This window comes from Ranitomeya variabilis, chromosome 4 (genome assembly GCF_051348905.1).
Source record: "Ranitomeya variabilis isolate aRanVar5 chromosome 4, aRanVar5.hap1, whole genome shotgun sequence".
Lineage (NCBI taxonomy): Eukaryota > Metazoa > Chordata > Amphibia > Anura > Dendrobatidae > Ranitomeya > Ranitomeya variabilis.
In genome coordinates this window covers 625,346,609-625,368,942 of record NC_135235.1, presented here as the reverse complement: position 1 = coordinate 625,368,942, position 22,334 = coordinate 625,346,609, and the positions used below count along the sequence as shown (strand labels likewise).

General features: G+C 42.7%; 1 protein-coding gene across 3 annotated transcripts in view; it reads right to left on the bottom strand.

The window, feature by feature from the left end:
- The window catches only part of TEKT3 (tektin 3), a 29,259-nt gene extending 8,502 nt beyond the window's left edge, over positions 1 to 20,757 (bottom strand). Inside the window, exons 1-4 of one of the 3 annotated variants that reach the window (XM_077253578.1) lie at positions 20,602 to 20,757; positions 8,749 to 9,356; positions 2,265 to 2,348; positions 1,201 to 1,271 (exon numbers count right to left, since the gene is read on the bottom strand). In XM_077253578.1, coding sequence (XP_077109693.1) covers positions 1,201 to 1,271; positions 2,265 to 2,348; positions 8,749 to 9,356; positions 20,602 to 20,644 — 806 coding nt within the window. In that variant the 5' untranslated portion in view covers positions 20,645 to 20,757. Of the gene's footprint in view, positions 1 to 1,200; positions 1,272 to 2,264; positions 2,349 to 8,748; positions 9,357 to 20,384; positions 20,487 to 20,540 lie in introns of those variants that run through there. The other 2 variants (XM_077253579.1, XM_077253580.1) reach the window with 2 other exon arrangements.
- Between the last annotated feature and the right edge of the window lie 1,577 nt (positions 20,758 to 22,334).

Here is a 22,334-nt window from a genome sequence, read left to right as displayed (position 1 = left end):
GATGGCTGCCACTATGGTGTGATATAGGATTGATATATCAGGTGGATATTTGCATTTTATTAGATTAGTATGGTTGGAAATGTAATGTATATTTCCGACTCTAAAAATATAGTGGACTGGGTTAGTTAGTAAGATTTAATAACCTCCGGTGCCGGCTCTTGCTTCTTTCCCCTAGGGCCAGTTCCCTTGTGTTAAGTCCGTGCCAGGTTACTTTTGACATCATCACTCAAGTCTTAGTAGTACCGAGTCAGCTATGTGCTGTCTGAGATGTCAGTAGCTTTGCATTCAGTACCACATGAAATTTGCCCTGTCATCCATTTCTTTCTTCTGGCTATCTTTTCATAAAACTCCTGCTTGTTTATCATCTATCTCACATGTAAAGCGCCATGGAATAAATGTCGCTATAATAATAAATAATAATAATATCTGCATTTACTTCCTGGCTCAGACGTGCGATAAACCATTTGCCTGCTGAAAGCATAACGAACTCTTCTCTGCTAAACTGGAACTGTTCACACTATGAACAGTGCTGCAACAGTGTGTCATCTTTTTTTCAAGCAAGTATCTAGTTTATCTGCTTTTCAAGTATGCCTGTGGTTAACCATGTGTTTACTGATTGCCATTGACTATCTGTCTGCTGATAGTATACAACTCTGCCATTAACCATTTTTTTTTGGTGCAAGTCCTGGACTGACTATACATTTAGGATTCCTGTGTAAATCCACACTCCCTGGCTTTGTGTCTTCTGGTGTTTCTTGCTCTGCTTGTCTGCCCGTCATCCAGCATACCCTGCTATCTTGGACTTTGCTGACTCTCGTTCTCTCCAGCAGTTCTTGCCTGCTGTGCCATCTTTTTCAGTCTATGATCCTGACCTACAGTTTATCAATTCCACCTTACTAGGTGATCCCGTAAAGTAAGGATCAGTAGTTCCAATCCTGCCGAAGTAATCTAACTGGAACTGATCAGTGATTCCCCTTTTATCCAGAGCCCTTAGTTGCCTAGGCTGATTATTCACTTTCCCATTGCACAATTTGTAACAATTTTAGAAAAAGGTGTGATAGAGTCAACAGCACCCTCAAAATAAAGTGTGGTGTTTGGAAAAAAAAATGGACATTCCCTTTAAAAGTAAACACCTCCAGCATGTACCATCAAGGTGTGGGAAACCAACAATAAAGATAGAAAGATCAGAATTCATATTACGCCAGTTGTGCTCCTGTCTTGTCCAGATGTCTTCTCATCCTCTCCTGGCAGGACTTGATGCTGTCCACTTCCTAAATGGAGCACATAAAATGCATTCAGAATGGTGCAGCGGTGAGTGTAAGTAAACATGGTTGCAAGGTCTTACACCTGTGAGCTGCACCTCAAGAACTGTAGAAGTGCCTCTATTGAAGGACTGGACTGGTAAGGAGAAGGTGCACTCTGAGGGTAGATGAAGGCTCTGCTTTGGAAGGTCTCCATACATATTAGAACAAAGCTGGCCAAATTTGCCAATTTTGGAAGACCCGGACAACTATCTATCTAATGTTTACAGAAGCCACCCAAACCTTTCCTTAGACATAATGCTGGGGGGGAGGTGATCCAGACAGCTATCTAATTTTTACAGAGGCCCCCCCAACTATTTCCTTCGATATTAAGGTTGGGGGAGGTGATCTGGACAGCTATCTATCTAATGTTTACAAAGGCCTCCCAGCTCTCTCCTTCAACATGTTGGTGGAGGCAGATGAATGAAGGATCAGTCATGTTAGTACAAAAGGATTGGACATGTTGAAATCTAAGTGGAGATAAGCCATCAACAACCCCTCTCCTTGTACAAAACACATTCACGATTGGTAGAATTTGAATGGAAGGATCTTATGGAATATGTGAAAGATATTGAAGGTGCCTTGGGCATTTGCAGTCTAGAAGTCAGGCATGGTAACAAAGCTTGTGTTTCCGGTATGTCACTATCAAAGCTAAACATGGTGACCTTGGTCTTGGTGCTAAACCGAAGACACCTTAGATGTTCCAGGTTCTATCACAAGTTTTGACTCCAAGCAACATCAGCTGTCCATTGGGACGCAAAGTTGGCATATCCTCACCCATGCCTTTATAGCATGACTTTAACTATGACTTTATGATGCACAATGGGGCTAACAATACTAAAGTTGTCTGCAACGTGCCAGGTCAATCTGCATGCATTGGCTATTGTTGGTTTACCAGCAGTATGGAGGACTACCTGTTGCTCCACTCTGACCACTTGGTAGCATTATATGAGATGGTCTTACCTGCAGCAGCTGTTTCTCCACATCATCATGTACGAGGTCTATGGACATCCTCTTCTCCCGGTGATACAGACATTCCTGGGCAACCTGTCACCGAGCACAAGATATTATTAATAATAATAATAATCTTTATTTATATAGCGCCAACATATTCCGCAGCACTTTACAATTAAGCGGGGACATATACAGACAAATTCAATACAAGTTAAGACAGACAAATTCAATACAAGTTAAGACAATTTAAACAGTGACATTAGGAGTGAGGTCCCTGCTCGCGAGCTTACAATCTACAAGGAAATGGGGGGGACACAATAGGTGCAAAGTGCTTGTTATTTCAGGTCTGGCAATTATAATACATAGGGATTTTCATACAAAGCTGCATGATCCGGTCATCAGCCCGTGTGTTTAAGTGCAATAGTCAAGTATCAAGTGCAGTTATCATGTGCATGGAGGGTGTGGAGACAGATGAATAGTAGGGTGCAGATTCAGAGTGATATTTGGAAGGAGGGAACAGGGCAAAGTTAGTTTACTGAGTAGTTGATGTGGTAGGCTTGTTTGAAGAGATGGGTTTTTAGAGCGCACTTGAATAGGTCGGGGCTAGGTATCAGTCTGATCGTCTGGGGAAGTGCATTCCAGAGAGCTGGCGCAGCACGAGAGAAGTCTTGTAGACTGAGGTGCGAGGTTCGGATTACGGGGGATGTTAGCCTTAGGTCATTTGTAGAACGGAGGGCACGTGTAGGGCGATAGACAGAGATGAGAGAGGAGATGTAAGGCAGTGCAGAACTGTGGAGGGCTTTGTGGGTGAGAGAGATGAGTTTATACTGGACCCTGTAGCGAATGGGTAGCCAGTGTAATGACTGGCACAAGATGGAGGCATCGGTGAAGCGGTTAGACAGAAATATGACCCTGGCTGCCGCATTCAAGATGGATTGGAGAGGAGAAAGTTTGGTAAGAGGGAGACCGATCAGAAGAGAGTTGCAGTAGTCCAGACGAGAATGAATAAGAGCGACAGTAAGAGTCTTAGCAGTTTCAAAGGTGAGAAAAGGTCGGATTCTGGAGATGTTTTTAAGATGCAGGTGACAAGAGCGAATGAGTGATCGGATATAGGGAGTAAAGGAAAGTTCGGTGTCGAATATGACCCCAAGACAGCGGGCATGCTTCTTGGGAGTTATGGTTGAACCCTCCAGGGTAATTTCGATGTTGGGTAGAGAGAGGTTAGTAGAAGGGAGAAACACAAGAAGTTCCGTTTTGGAGAGATTTAGTTTCAGATAGAGGGAGGACATGATGTTAGAGACAGCAGACAGACAATCCTTGGTATTTTGAATTAGGGTAGGGGTGATGACAGGGGAAGAAGTGTATAATTGGGTGTCATCAGCATAGAGATGATACTGGAACCCAAATCTGCTGATTGTTTGTCCAATAGGGGCCGTGTATAGAGAGAAGAGGAGGGGGCCTAGGACTGAGCCCTGCGGAACCCCGATAGTAAGGGGATGAGGAGAGGAAGAGGAGCCGGCGAAAGATACAGTGAAGGAGCGGTCAGAGAGGTAGAAGGAGAACCAGGAGAGGGCTGTGTCCTTGAGGCCTATGGAGCGGAGCATAGTGAGAAGGAGCTGGTGATCCACAGTGTCAAATGCGGCAGAGAGATCCAGGAGAATCAGCAGAGAGCAATGACCTTTGGATAAAGCTGTTAGTAGGTCATTAGAGACTTTAGTGAGGGCAGTTTCAATGGAATGTAAAGAGCGGAAACCAGATTGTAAGGGGTCAAGAAGAGAGTTTTCCGAGAAATAGCGGATTAGACGGGAGTGGACCAAGCGTTCCAGGAGTTTAGAGATGAAGGAAAGGTTAGATACAGGTCTGTAGTTAGCAGTGCAGTTCTGGTCCAGGGATGGCTTTTTAAGTAAAGGGGTTATGATGGCATGTTTAAATGAGGAGGGAAAGATACCTGAAGAAAGAGAGAGGTTAAATATTTTAGTCAGGTGAGTGACCACTGGTGAGAGACTGCAGGAGAGGTGAAGGAATGGGGTCACTGTTGCAGGTTGTAGGCCGAGCAGAAGCAAGGAGCTTGGAAACTTCTTCTTCTGAGACAGGCTCAAAGATGTCTAGTGAGCTTGAGGTGCGGCAGGGAAGGGGATCCAGGCACTGAGGAGATTGCGCTGAGATATCCAGATGGATGTGGTTGATTTGTATATTGTATAAAAGATAGTGTGAACTGTCCTAAATTTTTAGTAAAAATATATTAAAGCCTAAATGCTTTAGTATGTCCTACTACAAACATAATCCCTTTAATTTGGCCATATTAAATCCCTCCAAAAGGGGCTAATTTCAGGTTTCAGGATCGACCACTAATGAAGTGTATTTGGCTTGCAGGAATGTACGCAGTATCACATGCTCCGTACAGCAATCTGTGTCTGCCATTCACAGCTCCCGTCTGTCACATAGCGGTACAATCTCATCTCTGCTGGCTCGTTACATGTTACACTATACAGAGATAATTCCTCCGGCTCATACTGTTACAGTGTTTGTAGCAACCACTGTCTGCGCTGACACATCTTTTGTTACCCCGGCCGGCCTGAGGTGTGTTACCGAGCAGCCAGGATACACTGAGTACACACTGCTCCAGCCTGGGGATGTTTAATGAGAAAGACCTGGGTAATACCAGAACGTAGGCATGACTAACGCTCCTGAGGAGGTCAAATGTCTCTAAAGGGTTGATGATGTCATCATACAGTCTATGTATCAGCTAATCCGTGATCGGATGATGATGTCACAGTGAGTGCAGTGACGTCACGCAGTCTATGCAGCAGATCAGTCTGTGATTGGGTGACATCATAGAGTGAGGTCATAAAGCTTATGTAGCAGATCAGTTTGTCATTGGATGATGTCATAGAGTGAGGTCATAAAGCTTATGTAGCAGATTAGCCTGTGATTGGATGATGTCATAGACTGAGGTCATAAAGCTTATGTAGCAAATCAGCCTGTGATTGGATGATGTCATAGAGTGAGGTCATAAAGCTTATGTAGCAGATCAGTCTGTGATTGGATGATGTCATAGAGTGAGGTCATAAAGCTTATGTAGCAGATCAGTCTGTGATTGGATGGTTATGTTGCAGTGACGCCCCAGTCTATGTAGCCAGTCATTCTGTGAGTGCAGTGAGGTCATAAAGTCTATAGCGGATAGGAGTCTGTGATTGGATGATGATTATAATGTTGTAAATGAGCACAATGAGGATACATAATGGTCCTTTTAGACTAGCCAATTAACATCCGCCAATTAGCTACTCGTTGGCTTGGTGGTTTACTAATCCTGTTTACACAGATGCACACTGAACAATCAGTAAGAGATCATTCAGTGCATAGGCTGCCATTGTTCTCGGCAGCATGAATCCTTTTTATACAGGACAATGTGCTGCCGAGAATGATGATCTTTTCTGCAGCCCAATAGATCATTTCAACCAACAAATGAGAGTTTTACTAGTTCTTCAGGAGACTGGCAGCCTGTTTGAGGACTGAATTTTGATAACATACAGTCTATGTCACAAGTCAGTCAGTAACTGGATTGTGATATCTCAGGGTTAGTGGAATGAACAGTCTATATAGGCTGTGATTAAATGAAGATGTCACATAGTCAGGACAATGGATGATGATGGTGTCACAGAATGGATGCAGTAAGGTTTAGCCAACTATGTAACAAGTTTGTTCTGGATGGTGATGTCACTTAGAGAGTCCAGTGATGTCACAGGGTTTATACTAAGGTTTTGTCTGAATTCCTGAGACGGTGTGAAGATTATATTGACAGTCAGTACAGCAGACTGGCTGTGATTGGACACAGGGCCATCTATGTATAAAGTTTAGGAGCCCTCTGCCCCATGCATGGGGTAACAAAGTCACAACATGTGTTCCAGGAGGTTTCCATCTCTCAGAGGAGCTCCATAGTTTGATTATCTGTGCCGTTATGTTGCTCTGCGTTAGCCACCTTTCCGATAATGGCTTTGTTGCACTGTAAAAATATCACAAATGAGTTTTCCGGCTTATTCCGTTATTTATTTTTTAATCTTAGGAGCCTCGGCTCTCAGAGGTCATTAATCACTGCTGAAGAATGGTTACAGACCGGCTATACAAGTCTTCTAAAGACTACTCCTGATAGTATGGTCAATCAGTAGATCATGGAGTCTACTTAGTATTGCCTGTTCCCCAGGCAACAAAAGTTGGGGATTACAGTTGTGTCAACAATTGTATCCAAATTGTTTATTTGTCGGGTTTTCAAGTAGGACTAATTAGATCTATATAATCTCAGGTGAAGGATTATGTTTGTGAAAGGATTAGACGACTGCCTTATAACAGGTTCACAGACATAACAATCTTCTGTACTTTTTACATGGTCAGCCTTGTTTGAGATGAACATACACATTAGATGGTCATTAGAAAGTTGTCAAACAAAAGATTGTTTGGCCGAGAGCCATCTAAGCCATCCTCCCATACACCGAAGTACTCATTCAGCCTCCTGTGTTCTCTATGAGAAAACCGCCGACTGACAAGTCGGTTGGCCTTATGCCGAAAACAGACATCATTCCCCACCATGATTTGGCCGGCGCCCCCATACTCATTGAACTGTCAGCCATGCCCGTTGATATAGTCAAGTTCAGCCTCGAAAGTCTAATGTGTATGGACATGTGTACATCTTTAGACACCACTTGGTTGACCTTTGCAATCAGTTGTGAATGGTTGGTTCTTTAGTCCAAGATAAAAAGTTGAGAACTTTCTGCCAACTTCAGCATGTTCGGCTAACTTTAGTCTACAGTGTATGAAGGTCTTATGGCCAATTCAATTGGGGTTGGATTATTTTAGTTGATCGAGTATTGGACTTTTAGATATCCTATTGGTTTATGTGGGGAAACCTTTAATATCTACGGCACCTCTCTGAGAGAAATCCCACCTAAAGAATGTTTTGTTTCTACAACTTTAGAAAAGTTAAGGGAACCATCTGAGTATGGAACTTAGTTGGCAATAATGGCACGGTTTCGGGGAAGTACTGGCTGTCTCTAAGAAGGGAAATAGTTTTTCATTCTGCGCATTCTTGAAGTTGCGTCATTCAGACAACCAAATTCTGCTCTACCCTGATGAGGGGCAAGAACCCCAATGCAGCTGCCCTTGGATGACTTTCTATTTCTGTTCAGCTGTTATTTCTGGTTATATTGCAAGTCTTGTTAATTGGTCAAACTTCGACTTATAGGCTAGCCACCACTTCTAGCTGGTAGTCATGAGATAGTTTTCCTTCGTTCAGAGAAAGACTTAATATGTATTTGTTTCTTAAAGAAAGTGGACGATCAAATCCTTCAAGGAAATGTCTGTAGACAGCCTTAAAACCATGGAATTATTCCATAATTACAATGTCTCTTAGGATCTTTTCAATCGTGGTTATGCTCATGTGAAAGCCAAAAACAGAAAAAGCACCATAGAAACCAAGTAAAAGATATCAATTTTATTGGATAAAACAGTAACAATTAACAGTAAAAACCACAGGGAAATGACAGGGAACACACCAAAATAAGGTGGCAAGGTGGTAACCGACAGGCAAACAAACATGCGTGTAAAGAGAAGTCAGCACAGGTATACTTATGTATCTAACAAAAAGAAGGAGAGGCCAACAGACAGTATAACCATGATTGCAGAAATCACTACACAGTGTATAAAGCACCATACAAAATTAGGACAAAGTGTCCATAGCAGTTGATTAGACAAGAGTGCTAACACATAATCAGTGTACGTATAGGAAGGTTACCTGCGTGACCACGATGCCACCAACCCCTACGCGCGTTTCGGCTACGTGCCTTCTTCCGGGGGTACTGTTAATTGTTACTGTTTTATCCAATAAAATTGATATCTTTTACTTGGTTTCTATGGTGCTTTTTCTGTTTTTGGCTTTCATATGTGCATGCACTGAACCGTTTTACTTATATCCTGGCACTTCATTAACCTTTCAGTGAGGGTGCGTAATTTTGGTTTGGTATTTGTGGTTATGCTCATGTAGTAACCGATATGGATCTGTCCACACTATCATTGGACTGATGCTATATTGTGCTCGTATGTCCAGTATTTTATTGGAATGGTCAACCTGAACCCACATTTGTGCAAAACCCCTTTAAAAACAATCGGACCTTTTCAAAAAGACTCATACAAGAAAAATTCCTTCTTTTTAACTAATTTTCAATGGTGTTAAAAGTTCCACTACAAAAAAACTCTCACTCTTCGAAATCACTCTAAAAAAATTAGCACATCATTAAGAATTTCAAAAAACAGTTTTGATTACATTTATACGGTTGTAAGCTTGCAAGCAAGGACCTCACTCCTAATGTCACTGTTTAAATTGTCTGAAATTTGTATTGAATTTATTGTCTGTACATGTCCCCGATTAATTTTAAAGCGCTGCGGAATATGTTGGCGCTATATAAATAAAAAATTATTATTATTACGAAAGACTTGTGGTTACCTGAAGAGGACCTTCTGTTTCGGCTAGGGCTCTTTCGAGTCGCCTCTTTACCTCGGAGAGTGCATTTGTTTCTCCAATCATCTGGTCAATTTCATGATTGATCTCGGATTTCCAGAAAGCAATGTCATTGACTCGTTCCCCCAAGTCTTTGCTAGTGTCAGTCTGGACTTTTCTCGTCTTCTGGTCTCTTTCTTGAATAAGTCGGCTGGTGTCGACACGTAACCTCTCGGCACTACGCCTGGAAGACTCTGATTCCCTGTAATTGTTTAGATTGGACTTGTGCCAGTCATCAGGGGTGTATCTAGTAAAAAGTGCTGTTCTGTTGGCAGGGAAAGAAAGAATCTGAGCTGGGTTGAGACCCGGGGCACTCTTGGACAAGGGAGCTAGCATTGGTGTGTTAGATGCCACCTTGTAGTATGTGCTTGGTCTCCATGGCAAAGTTAGGCTATGGCTTAAAGTGTAGTGAGGAAACCTGTTCTTGTAGCTTGATGCCATAGTAGATATGGCTGGGAGAAAATTGGTTGGGGTGGGTTTGGGACGGGCATATGTAGACGTAAGCGTAGTGCCTAAAAGTTCCATGGTGGCAGGAGGACAATCGATACCTTTGTCTGCAAAAGAAAAAAACATTTACAAGAGAACAAACGAGATTTCACTGCAAATGTTGATGACACATGGAATGTGGAGTTTGTTTTGACACTGTTGGATTGGACAATGGTCCAATCCTTTACCTGAGGCCACAGTAGACTGGAGATCCTGTGTAGTAAGTGATAGCTGCAATTACCGGCTCATTAATTGTCTACAATCCTATGATAATAACGATCAGATTTCAGCTCTAATTCCCAGCGGATTCATCCGTCACCCGCGGGGATCAATGTTATACCAGCCATGAGCTTGGCTACATCATGACTTGTCTCGTGTAAATATTTCAGTCTCAGCTTTTACAACTTGGGTGAATTGTAGAATAACAGACGATATCACGTTACATAACGATTTACATGGTGCAGGCTCTCATTATCCGGAGTGATCCGGCGGGCCACTTGGCTGGCTATGTATGATAGGTAGGACTTATAACTCGATAAATCCAGGATGGCTACAGCAATAACAGGACAGTAACATGCACCACACTATAGTACCTGCCGAAATATATCACATACAGGACTGTTCTATATGTGTAGAAAAATAGATTGGATGCAGCACTCCAATGAAAATAAGTGAAAAAAGTGATATATATATATATATATATATATATACACACACAGTACAGAGCAAAATTAACACATCTGGAATTATATACTTCACAAAAAGTGTGAAACTACTGAAAATATGTCTTATATTCTAGGTTCTTCAAAGTACACAAAAAGGAATAGCGGGCACCACAGATACAAGTACATCAGGGATCAACCAAATGCATATAAAAAGGCAATCAAACAATTAGAAAAGAAAAGATATGCATAACAATGGGATCAACCATCAAAAAATTCCAGCTTTATTCATACAAAAAGGCACAGCAGAGCATGACAAACATTTAAAAACAATTAAAAACCACAGAAAAACAGCATATGGCAAATAAGCCACATGCACCCCCCCAGACAGATGAAAACAAATACGTCCAGCACCTAGTAATTCAAAAAGCATTAAATAGCCAAATAATACATGTACACACATATAGACATGAGCACTAATACAGGTCCTTCTCAAAAAATTAGCATATAGTGTTACATTTCATTATTTACCATAATGTAATGATTACAATTAAACTTTCATATATTATAGATTCATTATCCACCAACTGAAATTTGTCAGGTCTTTTATTGTTTTAATACTGATGATTTTGGCATACAACTCCTGATAACCCAAAAAACCTGTCTCAATAAATTAGCATATTTCACCCGACCAATCAAATAAAAGTGTTTTTTAATACCAAACAAAAAAACCATCAAATAATAATGTTCAGTTATGCACTCAATACTTGGTCGGGAATCCTTTGGCAGAAATGACTGCTTCAATGCGGCGTGGCATGGAGGCAATCAGCCTGTGACACTGCTGAGATGTTATGGAGGCCCAGGATGCTTCAATAGCGGCCTTAAGCTCATCCAGAGTGTTGGGTCTTGCGTCTCTCAACTTTCTCTTCACAATATCCCACAGATTCTCTATGGGGTTCAGGTCAGGAGAGTTGGCAGGCCAATTGAGCACAGTAATACCATGGTCAGTAAACCATTTACCAGTGGTTTTGGCTCTGTGAGCAGGTGCCAGGTCGTGCTGAAAAATGAAATCTTCATCTCCATAAAGCATTTCAGCCGAGGGAAGCATGAAGTGCTCCAAAATCTCCTGATAGCTAGCTGCATTGACCCTGCCCTTGATGAAACACAGTGGACCAACACCAGCAGCTGACATGGCGCCCCACACCATCACTGACTGTGGGTACTTGACACTGGACTTCAGGCATTTTGGCATTTCCTTCTCCCCAGTCTTCCTCCAGACTCTGGCACCTGGATTTCCGAATGACATGCAAAATTTGCTTTCATCAGAAAAAAGTACTTGGGACCACTTAGCAACAGTCCAGTGCTGCTTCTCTGTAGCCCAGGTCAGGCGCTTCTGCCGCTGTTTATGGTTCAAAAGTGGCTTTACCTGGGGAATGCGGCACCTGTAGCCCATTTCCTGCACACGCCTGTGCACGGTGGCTCTGGATGTTTCCACACCAGACTCAGTCCACTGCTTCCTCAGGTTCCCCAAGGTCTGGAATCGGTCCTTCTCCACAATCTTCCTCAGGGTCCGGTCACCTCTTCTCGTTGTACAGCGTTTTCTGCCACATTGTTTCCTTCCAACAGACTTACCATTGAGGTGCCTTGATACAGCACTCTGGGAACAGCCTATTTGTTGAGAAATTTCTTTCTGGGTCTTACCCTCTTGCTTGAGGGTGTCAATGATGGCCTTCTTGACATCTGTCAGGTCGCTAGTCTTACCCATGATGGGGGTTTTGAGTAATGAACCAGGCAGGGAGTTTTTAAAAGCCTCAGGTATCTTTTGCATGTGTTTAGAGTTAATTAGTTGATTCAGAAGATTAGGGTAATAGGTCATTTAGAGAACCTTTTCTTGATATGCTAATTTATTGAGACAGGTTTTTTGGGTTATCAGGAGTTGTATGCCAAAATCATCAGTATTAAAACAATAAAAGACCTGACAAATTTCAGTTGGTGGATAATGAATCTATAATATATGAAAGTTTAATTGTAATCATTACATTATGGTAAATAATGAAATTTAACACTATATGCTAATTTTTTGAGAAGGACCTGTATATATCCATCTGCTGCCAGCTATACCCTATAGGCATAATTACCCCTGATGAAGACTTATATATGGTTGTCCTTTTCCCAGTCTTTTATGGAACTGTGACATCTTGTTCTATATAGAATATATAGGTCTGGGAGGTGGAACTTACTATGCATTTTATGTGCTTCATGCCTATAGGGTATAGCTGGCAGCAGATGGATATATATTAGTGTTCATGTCTATATGTGTGTACATGCATTATTTGGCTATTTAATGCTTTTTGAATTACTAGGTGCTGGACGTATTTGTTTTCATCTGTCTGGGGGGGTGCATGTGGCTTATTTGCCATATGCTGTTTTTCTGTGGTTTTTAAATGTTTGTCATGCTCTGCTGCGCCTTTTTGTATGAATAAAGCTGGAATTTTTTGATGGTTGATCCCATTGTTATGCATATCTTTTCTTTTCTAATAGGTTCTTCAAAGTAGCCACCTTTTGCTTTGATGACTGCTTTGCACACTCTTGGCATTCTCTTGATGAGCTTCAAGAGGTAGTCACTGGGAATGGTTTTCACTTCACAGGTGTGCCCTGTCAGGTATAATAAGTGGGATTTCTTGCCTTATAAATGGTGTTGGGACCATCAGTTGTGTTGTGCAGAAATCTGTGCTTTGGTCTGATGAGTCCAAATTTGAGATCTTTGGATCCAACCACCGTGTCTTTGTGCGACGCAGAAAAGGTGAACGGATGGACTCTACATACCTGGTTCCCACCGTGAAGCATGGAGGAGGAGGTGTGATGGTGTGGGGGTGCTTTTCTGGTTAAATTGTTGAGGATTTATTCAAAATTGATGGCATACTGAACCAGCATGGCTACCACAGCATCTTGCAGCGGCATGCTATTCCATCTGGTTTGCATTTAGTTGGACGATCATTTATTTTTCAACAGGACAATGGCCCCAAACACACGTCCAGGCTGTGTAAGGGCTATTTGACCAAGAAGGAGAGTGATGGGGTGCTACACCAGATGACCTGGCCTCCACAGTCACCAGACCTGAACCCAATCGAGATGGTTTGGGGTGAGCTGGACCGCAGAGTGAAGGCAAAAGGGCCAACAAGTGCTAAGCATCTCTGGGAGCTCCTTCAAGATTGTTGGAAGACCATTTCCGGTGACTACCTCTTGAAGCTCATCAAGAGAATGCCAAGAGTGTGCAAAGCAGTCATCAAAGCAAAAGGTGGCTACTTTGAAGAACCTAGAATATAAGACATCTTTTCAGTAGTTTCACACTTTTTTATTAAGTATATAATTCCACATGTGTTAATTCATAGTTTTGATGCCTTCAGTGTGAATGTACAATTTTCATAGTCATGAAAATACAGAAAAATCTTTAAATGAGGTGTGTCCAAACTTTTGGTCTGTACTGTATATATACACATAACACATACAGGACTATATATAATGGACAGGATTATATTTAACATGTACAGTACTATATATAAAGTACAGGCCTATATGTAATGTACAGGACTACATCTAACATGTACAGGAGTATATATAACACTTAAATGACTATATATACAGTATAATGTACATGACTATACACAACACGCACAGGACTATATATCATGAACAGGACTATATATATAATACAGTATAGATGTTAGGGGTCGAGTTCCCGCCTCTGCACAGGGGGAATCTCGGGCCATCTCCGCTACGGTCTCCCATTCTTCTCCTGCCGCAGTGGAGCCTGCTCAGCGGAGACGTCGGTCCCAGCGGAGACGTCGGTCCCAGCGTCTCGCTCAGTCTGACTCTGTGCTAAGAGTTACTGCTGCTTTTCCTGCTTCTGCCATGGAAGTCAGTGCTGGGCAGCGGCGAGCAGACGCTTCTGGGACTAAGTCCTGCTTTTCTCGTTCTGAGCATGCCCAGAGTAAGATCTCTCAGTGGAGATCGAGGGTCACATGATCAGATACTGCAGCTAAGGCCATTGGTCCTTCAGGAAGGTCCTGTAGGTGCTCACGCTCTGTGGCAGCCTCTCATTGGTCCTTCTAGGAAGGTCCTGTACGTGCTGCAACTATTTAAGGCTCGCATGGCTGCACGGCCATGCGCTAGTATTGTTCTATGTTATGTGCTTTGCGCCAGTGTGGTCATGTGAGTTTGTGTTCAGGGACCCGGCTGAAATAAGCCCCTAGAATGCTGGCACCTCCGGCGAGGAGATTTTGTGTGAATGTATTCAGGGACCTGGCTGAAATAAGCCCCTAGAATGCTGGCTCCTCCGGCGAGGAGTTTGTGTGCATGGGTGACCACTGACTGCTCTCTGTTGAGTAGTGAGCCTGTGCCACTGTGAAGTCTAACAGGGCGCAGTGCTTTGAGTTTCGGCTACTCTGTGAAGTAACAGAGTTAGCTCATACCGCCATATAATTCCACCATTTGCTAGCAGCAGGTTTTCCTGCACGGTGGACCCCGGGCTGCGAACGCATCTATTATAATAAAACCTCTATATTTACTCGGTGCGTTCCGCTAGCCCTAACAATAGATGACTATATATAACACATACAAGGATATATATATATATATATATATATATATATATATATATATATATATATATATATATACACACACACACACACACACACTATATATTGTTTTTAACAAGGAAAAATGAAAAGTACTACATCTGGGCAATAAAAATGAAAAAGCATATACAGAAAGGGAGGAATAGGGCTAATCAATAGCACATGTGAATACTAATAGATCATAAACTGAACATGAGTCAACAGTGTGATGCAGCAGCAAAAGGCATATGCAATTCTGGGATGTATCAACAGAAGCATACAGTCTAGATCACGTGAAGTAATTATTGCCCTCTATTCCTCTTTGGTCAGGCCTCACCTGGAATACTGTGTCCAGTTTTGGGCGCCACATTTAAAAAAAAAAAAGACATCAACAGGAGAAAGTTCAGAGAAGAGCGACCAGAATGGTGACCAGTCTGCAAACCATGTCCTATGAGGAACATTTACAGGATTTGGGAATGTTTAGCTTGCAAAAAAGAAGACTGAGAGGAGACTTAATAGCTGTCTACAAATATCTCAAGGGCTGTCATATTGTAGATGGATCAACTTTATTCTCATTTGCACAAGGAAAAACTAGAAGCAATGGGATGAAACTGAATGGGAGGAGACACAGATTAGATATTAGAAAAAACTACTTGACAGTGAGGGTGATCAATGAGAGAAACAGGCTGCCGAGAGAGGTGGCGAGTTCTCCTTCAATGGGAGTCTTCAAACAGAGGCTGGACAGACATCTGTCTGAGATGATTTAGTGAATCCTGCTTTGAGCAGGGGGTTGGACCAGATGACCCAGGAGGTCCCTTCCTACCATTCTATGATTCTATAATATAATGTTCAGGACTATATATAACACATCCAGTACTATATATAATGCACAGAACTCTATATTATGTACAGAACTATATATAACTCATACAGGACTATATATAACTAGATGGTGGCCCGATTCTAACGCATCAGGTATTCTAGAATATGTATGTCCATGTAGTATATTGCCCAGCCACGTAGTATATTGCCCAGCCACGTAGTATATTGCCCAGTTACGTAGTATATTGCCCAGTGACGTAGTATATTGCCCAGTGATGTAGTATATTGCCCAGCGACGTAGTATATTGCCCAGCGAAGTAGTATATTTCCCAGCGACGTAGTATATTGCCCAGTGACGCAGTATACCGCACAGAGCCACATAGTATATTGCCCAGCCACGTAGTATATTGGGCAGTCACGTAGTATATTGCCCAGCTACGTAGTATATTGCCCAGCCACGTAGTATATTGCCCAGCTACGTAGTATATTGCCCAGCCATGTATGTCACAGGCTAAAAAAATAAAAAATAAACATATACTCACCTTCCGCAGGCGCGTTGTAGTTCTGTCGCCTGTGTGGGGTGCAGGCGGCTGCTTCCGGTCCCAGGGTGTGATGACGTCGCGGTCACGTGACCGTGACGTCATGGCATGTCCTTTTCGCGCAGGCGCGCAGGACCTGTGATGACGTCGCGGTCACATGTCAGTGACGTCACGGCAGGTCCTGCTCGCACAGGCGCGCAGGACTTGTGATGACGTCGCGGTCACATGACCGTGACGTCATGGCAGGTCCTTCTCCCAGACCATCCTTGCCACCGGAACGTGCTGCTTGCATGGACCGGCCGGAGCATCGCAAGGAGCGGGAAAGGCGGCGGAAGGTGAGTATCTAATGATTTTTTATTTTTTTTTATTATTTTTAACATTAGATGTTTTTACTATTGACGCTGCATAGGCTGCATCAATAGTAAAAACTTGGTCACCCAGGGTTAATAGCGGCGGTAACGGAGTGCGTTACCCGCGACATAACGTGATCCGTTACCGCCGGCATTAACCCCTAACCCTGTGTGAGCGGTGACCGGAGGGGTGTATGCGGGCTCCGGGCACTGAGTGCGGGGAGTAAGGAGCGGCCATTTTCTTCCGGACTGTGCGCGTCGCTGATTGGTCGTGGGCGTCTTGCCACGACCAATCAGCGACTTGGATTTCCATGACAGACAGAGGCCGCGACCAATGAATATCCGTGACAGACAGAAGGACAGACGGAAGTGACCCTTAGACAATTATATAGTAGATGTGCCGAACTATAGAGTGCGGAAAACAAGTATTTGATACACTGACGATTTTGCAAGTTTTCCCACCTACAAAGAATGGAGAGGTCTGTAATTTTAATCGTAGGTACACTTCATCTTTGAGAGACAAAAAAAACAGAAAATCACATTGTATGATTTTACATAATTAATTGCGTTTTATTCCATGAAATAAGTATTTGATACAATAGAAAAACAGAACGTAATATTTGGTACAGAAACCTTTGTTTGCAATTACAGAGGTCAGACGTTTCCTGTAATTCTTGACCAAGTTTGCACACACTGCAGCAGGGATTTTGGCCCACTCCTCCATACAAATCTTCTCCAGACCTTTGAGGTCCTGGGTTGTCGCTGGCGACATTGAGTTTCAGCTTCCTCCAAAGATTTTCTATTGGGTTCAGGTTTGGAGACTGGCTAGGCCACTCCAGGACCTTAAAATACTTCTTACAGAGCCACCCCTTAGTTGCTCTGGCTGCGTGTTTCGGGTTATTGTCATGCTGGAAGACCCAGCCACGACCCATCTTCAATGTTCTTATTGAGGGAAGTAGGTTGTTGGCCAAAATCTCACGATATATGACCCCATCCATCCTCCCTTCAATACCATGCAGCCGTCCTGTTCCCTTTGCAGAAAAGCACCCGAAAGTATGATGTTTCCCCCACCATGCTTCATGGTTGGGACGGAGTTCTTGGGGTTGTACTCCTCCTTCTTCTTCCTTCAAAAACAGCGAGTGGATTTGTTACCAAAAAGTTATATTTTGGTCTCATCTGACTACAGGACCTTCTCCCCTGCCTCCTCTGGATCATCCAGATGGTCATTGATGAACTTCAAACGGGCCTGGACATGTGCTGGTGTGAGCAGGGGGATCTTGCGTGCCTTGCAGGATTTTAATCCATGACGGCGTAGTGTGTTACAAATGTTAATGTTTGAGACTGTGATCCTAGCTCTCTTCAGTTCATTGACCAGGTCCTCCCATGTAGTTCTGAGCGGATTCCTGACCTTTCTCAGAATCGTCCTTACCCCACAAGGCAAGATCTTGCATGTAGCCCCAGACTGAGATAGATGAACAGTCATCTTGTGTTTCTTCTATTTTCTAATAGTTGTGCAAACAGTTGTCATCTCACCAAGCTGCTTGCCTTTTGTCCTGTAGCCCATCCCAGCCTTGTGCAGGTCTTCAATTTTGTCCCTGGTGTTCTTACACAGCTCTTTGGTCTTGGCCATGGTGGAGAGGTTGGAGTGTGAATGATTGAGTGTGTGGACAGGTGTCTTTTATATAAGTAACGAGTTCAAACAGGTGCAATAAATATGGGTAATGAGTGCAGGAATGCTTCTTAAAGAAAATCTAACAGGTCTGTAAGAGCCAGAATTCTTACTAGTTGGTCGGTCGGTGATCAAATACTTATTTCACACAATAAAATGCAAATTAATTATGTAAAACTCATACAATGTGATTTTCTGATTTTTATTTTGAAATTCTGTCTCTCACATTTGAAGTGTATCTACGATAAAAATTACAGACCTCTCCATTCTTTGTTGGTGGGAAAACTTGCAAAATTAGCCTTGTATCAAATACTTATTTTCCCTACTGTATATAACACGTACAGCACTATATGTAATGTACAGGACTATATATAACACAGGACTTTATACAATGCACAGAACTATAAATAATGTACAGGACTATGTGTAACACGTAAAGGACTATATATAACACGTACATGACTACATATAACACATACGGGACTATATATAATGTACAGGACTATATATAACATGACAGGACTCTATATAACATGTACAGGACTATATAAAATGTACAGGACTATATGTAAAGTACAAGACTATATATAATGTACAGGACTATATATATATATATATATATATATATATATATATATATATATATATATATATATAACACGTACAGGAATATATATAATATGTACATATTTATTACATATAACATATACAGAACTATATGTAATATACATGACTATATATGATGACTAGATATAATGTACAGGACTATATATAAAGTACAGGTGAGCGAACCTTCAGGGCCCGGATTGACCTCATCAGCCACCTCCGGACCCATAACTACTAATTCTCTTCTGAGGGTACGGCTCCACGGTACGGCTTGCCGGCGGGTTCGCCGCAGCGGCGAAGCCGCTCGGCGCTAAGCCCCGCCCCCTTTCTGGGACGCGATGGTGCCGGATGTGTACAGTACACATCCGGGATCATCGCACCCCTCGCCATAGGGCCCTGTGTTATGCCTTGCGGGGACGCTGCGTCCCCGCAAGGTGTACGGACATGCTGCGTTCTGAAAAGACGCGCAGCATGTCCGGAGTCGCAGGGCCGCCGCGTGCGGGTTTCCACGCATAGTGGAGATGGGATTTCATAAAATCCCCTCCACTATGCTGGAACATCTGGACGCTGCGTGTTTGATGCTGCAGCTCTGCGCAGCGTCAAACAAGCAGCGTTTACTGACCGTGGAAACATACCCTAACCCTGAAGTCATGGTCATCTTCGACTACGAAGGACGAACATCATCAGTGTACAGGACTATATATATTGTACGGGACTATATAATGTACAGAACTATATATAACATGTACAGGACTATTTATAACGTACAGCACTCTATATATCACAATTATATATCAATTTAATTTAATTATAGCCACGTAATATTTTCTCCCCTTTCGTTTATGTACTGTCATTCAGGTTTTTGCCCCCACAGTATAACAGATTTAGTCCATATAATATTTCCCGTGTGAGCCTGAGGAGATGACCGCCATTAAAGGGCTTTAATTATTACGTGTATTTTCAGCAGCTGCCCCCTGTTCATTGGATTGAGCGACCACCCTGTTTGTTCAATAGACATTGGAATAATCGCAGTTACTGACAGCAAGGTGCTGTGTATTAGGTGGAGAATTGCTATAATACATGTATTATCTATTGTCATTGGACATTAGATGGTGACACATTTTTCACAGCAACACACTGTACTTTAATTGGAGCTATCAATGTAACTAGTATTAAAGTGCCCTCCTCTAGGCTAGCAATAGGAAGCACGCAGGCATCACCGCTCTCCTGAGCCCACCCAGGCTAAAAAGAAACATACAGTGCTCTTCAGTATGGAACCACAGATCCCAGCCAGGAGCCACACCGGATAAATCAATCATCAAATGTATAAGTCAAGATTATATCGTGTACAGGTCTATATATAATGTACAGGACTCTATATAATGTACAGGGCTATATATAATGTACAGGGCTATGTATAATGTACAGGAGTATATATAATGTACAGGGCTATATATAATGTACAGGACTCTATATAATGTACAGGACTATATCTAACACGTACAGGACTATATATAATGTACAGGGCTATATATAATGTACAGGATTATATATAATGTACAGGGCTATATATAATGTACAGGATTATATATAACGTACAGGGCTATATATAATGTACAGGGCTATATATAATGTACAGGATTATATATAATGTACAGGAGTATATATAATGTACAGGGCTATATATAATGTACAGGACTCTATATAATGTACAGGACTATATCTAACACGTACAGGACTATATATAATGTACAGGGCTATATATAATGTACAGGGCTATATATAATGTACAGGATTATATATAATGTACAGGATTATATATAACGTACAGGGCTATGTTATATGCTGTGATGCCGCGTTTTATCCTATGATCGGTCCTATGTGAATGACGCCTGATGCTGCAGTGCATTGTGTCATTTCTATCATTATCCTCTTATATTGTAACTGTAGCTGCAGTGGTACTATAGCCCCCAGCATGCCCTGACCTCTGCACGGTGACAGCAGACTATAACCCGGGAGTCCGTTGAGAGGGGACCGGGCACTCACCTGCCGGTACAGAGTCACCACCGCTGACTCCACAGCTGAGCATCACCGCCCGCCCGCCTCATACTGACACACTGCATGGCGGACGTGCCACGCGACCAATCAGCAGGCGAGAACGGCATCCGTGGGCGGGATCAAGGCTACAGGGAACCAATGACAGAAATAAAGCGGAGCTGGGGAGCGGTTGCCATGGACGCACAGTGCCTAGTTACCAGAGCCCGGGGCCACTGTGTGCACCGCACCCCTGTCGTTATACAGAGGGAGACTACATGGATGAAGGACACTACATATGCATGCACACACCGGCAGCGTTCAGGCAGTGCGCTTGCTTTGAGAAGTGAACACTGTCCAGCAGGAGCAGGGGAAGGCCCCCAATGTACACATGAGGGGTATAACGGTGCACACCAGCGCTCATTTGCACACAAATGAAAAGTTCTTTTTTATATGGGTATTCCCCTACAATGCTATCTAGCTCATTTAAATTGCATTTTGGGGTGATAGACTCCCTTTAAGTGCTTCAGGCGTGACGGAGCACTTCCGCAGCCTCTGGAGGTTGTTTCCCTGCCTATCCCCAGCCTCTTTAGCTTGATTGACAGCTCACTGTGTGACATTGGGCTTAAAGGCAAGGAAATCAGGGGACTTGATCTCACTGACAGATCACCGCCATGGGAAGGGGACCTCAGGTGTGGCGGGGGCTCCGGGGTTTCGCTCCCACCACAAGTGGCAGATTCCAGCCAAATTACATCTCTCTCCATTGTTAACTATTTAAACTCCTCTGTGAATCAACTGTGTGTATATATATATATATATAAAAGCCTAAATAGGAGACCTTTTCCCTCACTATTGATTCCAAAGAGAATATCTGTGTACAGACTTATGCAGCTGAATGAATAAAACGTACGTATTTTCCATCTCAATTGATTATTTTCATCTGTTACAGTGAGAATAATAACCAAACACCTTAGAATGTACAAAAATACATCTCTGACACTTCCAAAAAAACATCAGTGATCAATATAGCAATCTAGACGCTCTGCTTCTCAGTGACAGCCATGAGCTCCATCCGTGGAGTCTGACAGTTTCTTTATCTGTTAACGATCAACTTTTTGGGCAGCGCCGACCACAGGTCCCGGTCACTGATCAGAAAGGTGACTGTTCTACTTTACCATAAATCTCCCGTTTAAGAAGGACCACAAGTTCTCAATAGGATTCAGGTCAGGTGAAGAAGGAGCCATGTCATTATTAATAATAATAATAATAATAATAATGCCACACAGCTTTGCCATAAAGTGAGACCCTGAACTCAGGTAACCTCTTCAGTGATGCCTCCTGTCAGTGTGTCACTGAGGGTCCTATGGAGCGGTGACATCACCCGATGTCACTGTTCTATAGGGGAGATCGTCGTGGGACATTCATTGGACTACGGCAGAAAGTGAGTATATGGTTGGTTTATTATTTTTAATTTTTTACAGGCGATCAAGTATGGTAAGTATGGTGAAATTAAGATTATTAAAATACTTTTTTCTGGCTGTGTCATTTTTTTTAACCCTTTCACTACTATAGGATTAGTAATGGATAGGCGTCTTATTGATGCCTCTCCATTATTAACCGGGCTTAATGTCACCTTACATTCACACATCAGGTTTTTGCCGTCAGGCACAATCCGGCCAGTTTAAAAAAAAAACGGATCCATTATTTTCCGCCAGATCCGTTTTTTTTCTCATAGAGTTGTATTA